Genomic DNA, 6,470 nt, shown 5'->3' with positions numbered 1-6,470 from the left:
TTACAGATGTATCATCGTCTCATTCGGTAACACGCAAAGTGACAGTCAACACCTATCATCCCCGGCCGGCAAACCAGTTCCATCTACGGATATAGACTAATTACAGAATACTCAATACTTACACCAAACTATCCATGGATACGAATCGTTGGTGTCTATACGGACGTGACGGAGTACGGATACACCAAGTTACCAACAAGGTTGTGTGAGTTGGATGATTCAGAGCAATCACTCGCGGGAATGCGACTGGTTTAGATGGATGGCCTCCGGATGCGACGCCGCGATGCCCCGACGATGCGGTTGGTTGTCGATTGGAATTCCGTTGGATGCCCGAATTTCCTCCATTCCTCTCCAGACAACCACCGACATCACCAACAAGCCTAAAGTCCCAACCCTGACCACCACCATCATCCATTCCAACAAGCGAGAAACCCCCCGAGCGAACGCGCAACACAACCCGGAACCGCAACCGCATCCGCATTCAAACGAAATGCGACGACAACCACCGACTTACGAATACACCCGTTCGTGTGTGGATGGATGGATGGATGGATGGTGTGCCTTGCTCAGCTTGCTTCTGACTGTGCTGCTGCTGCTGACTAGCAGCTACCATGCTCCCCCAACATCCAATGTTTCCGAACCGCAGAACTGACACCTGAGACGTCCAACCTAATTCCTATTCCAGACGCAATACGACTCAAACAACGGGTATATTACACACGCACTCACACACACTAGGGAAGGCGGTGACAGGCGCATACCGATAAACCAGACCGCCCTGTCTCTACAGCACACCGAACAGGCTTACCGCCTGGTTATCGCTTCTGCTACTGCCTGTAAGATGCAACTTGCCTGCCTATATAGAAAGTAACACACCGGCGACTTGCTATTCGTGCCTTTTTTAAATGCTCGTTACCGTCGCGAATCAATACGGCCGTGCTGACTGGGCTCTGGCTCAGCCCGCGGCGAATGCTTCCCCGGCCTGAGTCAGACTGGGGGTGGCGCATTCGCGATTCCATTCCATTTACACTGACCTACGGATACGTATCGATACTCACTGTAACTCTGTACACGGCGGTACCACCCACCTTTGTTTCCCCGGACCGTCCAAGCTGTAGTTGCGGCGGCGGTGGTGGTCGTTTGTGGAGGGTGTGTGTGTCGCCAGCCTTGGGATGAGAACAGTCAGGTCAAATCAACCCCTTTGTCAGTGACTCAGGGCCTTTGGTTGTTGATGGATTGCTGACCTCACCTAAGAATAGGGTATGGATAGGCAAGGAAAAGCCGTTACGTTGCGCAGCGGATGAACTCTTGTAAGTTTGTGTTCCTCCGCTTCCACATCCCTCGCTCTTGTTGGTCGCACAAACGAAGAAACGGCGAGATCGTATTGGGTCTCGAACGCGAGCTTGCGACGGGCGGGAGAGGAGAGGGCCCCTCCCCCGCGAATAAGCCATCTCCATCACCGTTTGCGTCGTCAGCATTCAGCAACGACAACGGATTTGTCGCGGCCCATTTTCGAATAAGATGGCAGAAGCGGCAGCTCGCGATATGACTGGTCCCCGCCATCAACGGCAGAGTCTCGTCCCGAATTCGGGGTTGTGCCACACCGCAGGGCATCCCGTTCTTGGACCTGCCAATTGTGCCCTTACCTTGGCTTTGTAAAAGGGCGGCGGGAATGTATCCGCAGGCACGCAAGGGGGGTGAGAGAGAGATGCTAGATCAAACCTTCAACCACCAGCTGGGCAAGCATTTCCAGATATCCGAGCATACAGCGAGCTAACACGCAGGGGAAACCCTCTTTGGCAATACAAAAAGCTGAAGGCGGTCATGGCCTATGGACCTATCGAGACTGGCTGACAACTTAATTCCAAGACAGACAAGATAGACAGCGATCGTTCTGGACTTGGTCACGGCAGGCAACATTCTTTAGAGTTTTCATATTCCCTGCTCATCGATTGCCCTGATTTTCTATTTCGTCCAGTGTCTAGCAATGACTCCAACGAGTACTTGTGAAACAAGCTTGACGACAAATGCCACCGCAGCAGCAGTAGCAGCGGCAGCACATGCCTGACGGGCGAGCGGCGGCGCGGCTGCAATCGAGTCGCATCCGGTCCGTGCCAGCTATGGGACTTACTCGACGATCAACACCAAGCGGTAGGTAGCCGAGGCAGTACACCAATAGGTCGAGAGGAAGAAGCAAAAAAGATCAGACTGAAACGGGATTAAACCACGTACGGTTATGTTCCCCTACGCAGTCAAGCTCTTTGGGTAGCTATAGACGGTGTGGTTACCGACACCGACGCCACACCGAGCAAAGCACTGCAAATCGCTTCCGCCTGCCACTTCTTTTTCTGCCGTCCCCCCCATCAGGACCCTTTTCACAAGCTTGCGCTCTAGATGGAGAGGCTGAGGGAAGAAGCCGAACAAGACCCCGAAAAAGAAGGAAGCCATCACAAGCGTCTCCGTCCCGCAAGGCCCGGCGTTGCATCTATTTGCAACAAGTGCACCGAGCACACCACGCACCGGAACAGCCACCACGCAGCGTCGACCTACCCAAAACCGCAACGCCGACCCCAGACCGCGCGACGACACGACGCCAACGCCAAATAAACCCTTTGGCTATCTATCGGGCGGGTGTCGCGATTCATGGTGGTAGCGTTCACCCCCTGGGCCAAACGCGCACCGAGCGACCGGAAGGATGCCCGCGGGGCTAGGGGGGACCGGGTCACAGAAACCAGAGGACCAGGAATTGAGATTGTCCGCCCTGGACGACCTTCTAGAAAGCCGCTAGACGGTTTTCCCCCCTTTAGCCTCCTTCTTCTTCTTCCTCCCCCCCTGCGACCGCGGAAGGGGGTGCGCGTGTGCGTGGATCTTTGGGATGTGCGTGGATCTTTGGGTGTTCCTTATCCCGGTTCATCCCCCCGTCCCCCGAAATTGGACCGGCTGCGGGTTGTGGGACCCGAAAGAAGAGCAGAGAGCGTGGTTTGCGTGGGTGTGCGGATGCAGCGCGGCAGGGGGTCCTGTTCCGGTCTAGCGGGTAATTGCGCGCTCTCTCCCTGACGTGCTGCTGCTTTGAGCGTTTGGGGTTTTTTGCGATTTGCAGTTTGCAGTTTTTGCCCTGGGACTTTCCGGCTCTTGCTCGGTTGCTGCCGGATTAGTCTACCGGGTGGACGGAGGGAGGGCATCGGAAATGGTGGTTATGCAGTGTGTGGAATGCATAACTCCTCCCCCTTCCCTCCCCCCTGAGTTTATGCTCCCGGAAACGGTGGTCGCAAAACGGTCAGACCGTTTTTGGATTGTGGGACTGCTCGCCCCGAGGCAAGAGATACACCATTGAAGACCATCTACCCCATCGGTCGGGAAGTTTGTGAAGATGGGATCTGCGTTCGGCGTTCCAGAGCCGTTGAGCCTTATTGCGGTTACATGTCATGGAGATGGAGATGGAGATGGAGACGCCGCAACCGCCGGTCGAAAGATGGGGGCTGTCTAGTTGACAAGAGCGTTGTTCATCTCTTGCTCTCCGCGTGTGTGGAATTTGGTAGTCTTACATCAGCCATTCCTTTCGCTTTGGGGGCTGGGGCCTGGGGAGTTTCACCGGTCCCGTCGTACGGATTGTCAGATCGTGGGGGATCATCGGGTGAGCTCGACTGGCTGACTGAACGGTCTGACTGAGAGCAGAGCCGCTTCTGAGGGCAGCTTAGGAATGGCATGCTGAGTCGACTGCTTTTGGTTTGGGACCGTTGGGCTGCTGGCGAGGGCAAAAGTAACGTATCAGTGTGGTTGTACGTTGAGCTGCGGTGAGCTTGAACATCAGAAATGCGGACATCGCTGTTTGGGTGCGTGTTGTCATGCCTGTGTGACTTGATATTCAACAACAGCGAGGCTTCCATTACGAGACTTTGCGGGGTTAAGCGGCCTCATGCAGAGAATCTCCTTGCTTGTGTGAGGATATTGGGTCACATATCGTAAAGGACGAGATCTCAAGACTTCTTGATAGACAGCCTCATTAGTTGTCAAGACTACTTACCTGCTTCGTCGAAATAAATTAATGTGTGAGACTTCGTTGAGATCCATCCCAGTATCATGTGTGAAAGATCACAGCCTGCCGCAACCAGAACTTACACGATCAAGTTCTTCTCCCCCAAACAAGAAAACCACCCAACAATCGATCGTGACTCTCTCCTTTTGATAAAGCGGAATCCATACGCCGCAATAAGATGCACTACTGCCGCTACATCGACACCAAGCGATGTTCCCTCCTCTCCGGCTTCATCCTACCCAAGGCCGAAGATTGAGTTCCTCGACGCCTCGGACCGGATGTACGTCGACGAGAACGGGGTGGAGTGGAAGTGGAATTCCCTAGCCGGTCTCGTGGCGTATTACAGGAAGAAGTTTGAGAGAATGCAGACTTTGCGTGTTTAAGATCCGGAGTGGCCGCCGGGGGGGGCAACGTTGTTGAGCGGGAGGGCCGGGGGGCGGAGACGGGGGATGGAAATCAGGATCGGGATCGGGGGTGGGGTTGGGGGCCGGAGTGGGAGTAGGAGCAGGAGTGAGAATGAGGTTAAAGCTGTTTTTAGACTAAGGGTGGAGGATGGGTTGGGGAGAGGGGTGGTGGTTTCTTGCTGAGATGAAGTTGCGTAAGGCTCCGAGTCTTTGAGAGGGATTGTGATGTTGAGGGAGATGTCTAGGCTGAGATTTGGTGGTTGTGGTTATGGTTGATGGTTTCAAGGTCGTCTTGAACCGGATGCGGTTCGTCGAGGAACGTACTCTGACAAGAGATGGGATGTCAGATGCGGACAAGCCAGACATATCTTACTTGCGATATCTCGATTGCTTGAGACTTGAATTTCGAAATCTGCGGCAAACAAGTTGCAAGGCTTACTTTGAATGCAATAGAACAGTGATGGAACCTGCTCCATCTTACGATATCACGATCGATGGCGTGAGACAGTCTCGATGCTTCACGACAGGTCCGTCCGGGTATCACTCATGGGAGAATCGGCATCGAAGATATGGGAGTGCTTTATTCTGGGGGCAGTGGTACCACTTGATGAACTTTTCTGACAATACAATCTTGACTGTATTTTGGCTTCGATGCTCCTGGAAAGCAACAAGTTGAATAGATATATCTCCAAGGAAGATATGTGCATTAAGGTTTACCAACTGAAAAGGATAAGGCAATTGCTGGTCTTGCCTAAGAACTTGCCTCAAACCATACTTGAGTGCTAAAAAGGAAAAATATATATTTCCTATCGTTGTATTGTGATAAAGACCCAGGACACTGAGGTTCTCACCAAGATCACACAAATAGAAAACCATCACTATCATACAATGCCAAGTAGCCAGTGAAATGCCTGCTTGGCATGTTGTAGACAAGTGCTTACGCCCCTCCAACAATCCTGGCAAGTTGATGGGTCGAAATACTGTAAGGCTGCCACAGCTGCAGGAAACCCCTTGTCTTCAACGGTGTCGATGTGACCATAATTCTTCATGAGGTAATTGAAGCGCAGGAAGTATCTGATATCAACTCCCTTCTTGGCGTAACGTGTGATGGTTGATAGCATCCCCGCAGAACCCCCTCTTCTGCTTGTGACCTGATGATGGGGTATGGCCTGGTATATAGAGTTGGAGATGTGTCAGGAATCACGGATGGACATCGTGATCTGGTTTATTTACTCATTTACAATCGTTGTCTTGATCAGCTTGTACCAATCATCACCTAAACCGCAAGAACCAAAAAGACTGGAACAAAAGATGGCAATCTCCCCCGAAGTAGCAGAAATCATTCGCCGCAAAAAGGCCCAATACTGCCGCTTCGCCGACACATGCGAATGGCACCACTTCGACGCCATCATGCTCCCCACCCTCACCTTCGAAGCCCACGACCTAGACGGGAGCATCCTGACCCTGAACGGCGTCCCGTACCGCTGGACATCGCGCGAGACGTGGATCGCGCACTTCAGCGAGGCGTTCAAGGTCATGCAGACGATGCACCTGACGGACGCGGGGGACCTGGAGCAGGTTTCCGAGGACAAGGTGAAGGCTGTGTTTGGGGTGATTTATCACGCTGGGACAAGGGGCTCGGAGTCGGGTTCGCATTCTACGGGTGCCGGGCATTATCATGAGACGTGGAGGCGGGTTGATGGGGATTGGTTTATGGAGAGTTGTTGTATGAAGAGGTTGTATTCTAAGGTGATGCAGATTTGATGTTTTTATGAGATGACGGCGGTATTTGGGGTTTGGGAGATGAAATATCAAGATGAAGATGTTGGATTGTCGAGTTGACGAGGTCAGAGCCGTGTCTGTATAGTTTGAAAGTAGTTGGCGGTGTTTGCTCCGTTAACCTCGCTATTTACTCGAAACTTATTGAACTTAACAGAGTGGTCATCGTATTCAGTCACAAGATGTTATATTTGTTGTTCTCGCTCAATAGCGGCCAGGTAGGGGAGTACCACGGCGTAGAACTTGGATAG

At 52.7% G+C, this 6,470-nt stretch overlaps 1 protein-coding gene across 1 annotated transcript; it reads left to right on the top strand.

Annotated features, from left to right (window-relative positions):
- Positions 1-5,751: 5,751 nt before the first annotated feature.
- On the top strand, positions 5,752-6,470 carry N0V96_001686 (uncharacterized protein; the record flags this gene model as incomplete). The annotated part of the gene is made up of 2 exons (XM_065756296.1): positions 5,752-6,044; positions 6,431-6,470. 2 exons carry the CDS (start codon positions 5,752-5,754, stop codon positions 6,468-6,470), a joined length of 333 nt encoding a protein of 110 aa, XP_065615536.1.

Source organism: Colletotrichum fioriniae (genome assembly GCF_027942845.1).
Source record: "Colletotrichum fioriniae strain IMI 355084 chromosome Unknown scaffold_1, whole genome shotgun sequence".
Lineage (NCBI taxonomy): Eukaryota > Fungi > Ascomycota > Sordariomycetes > Glomerellales > Glomerellaceae > Colletotrichum > Colletotrichum fioriniae.
The sequence above is the reverse complement of the archived record's forward strand: the minus strand, read 5'-3'. Positions and strand labels throughout refer to the sequence as shown.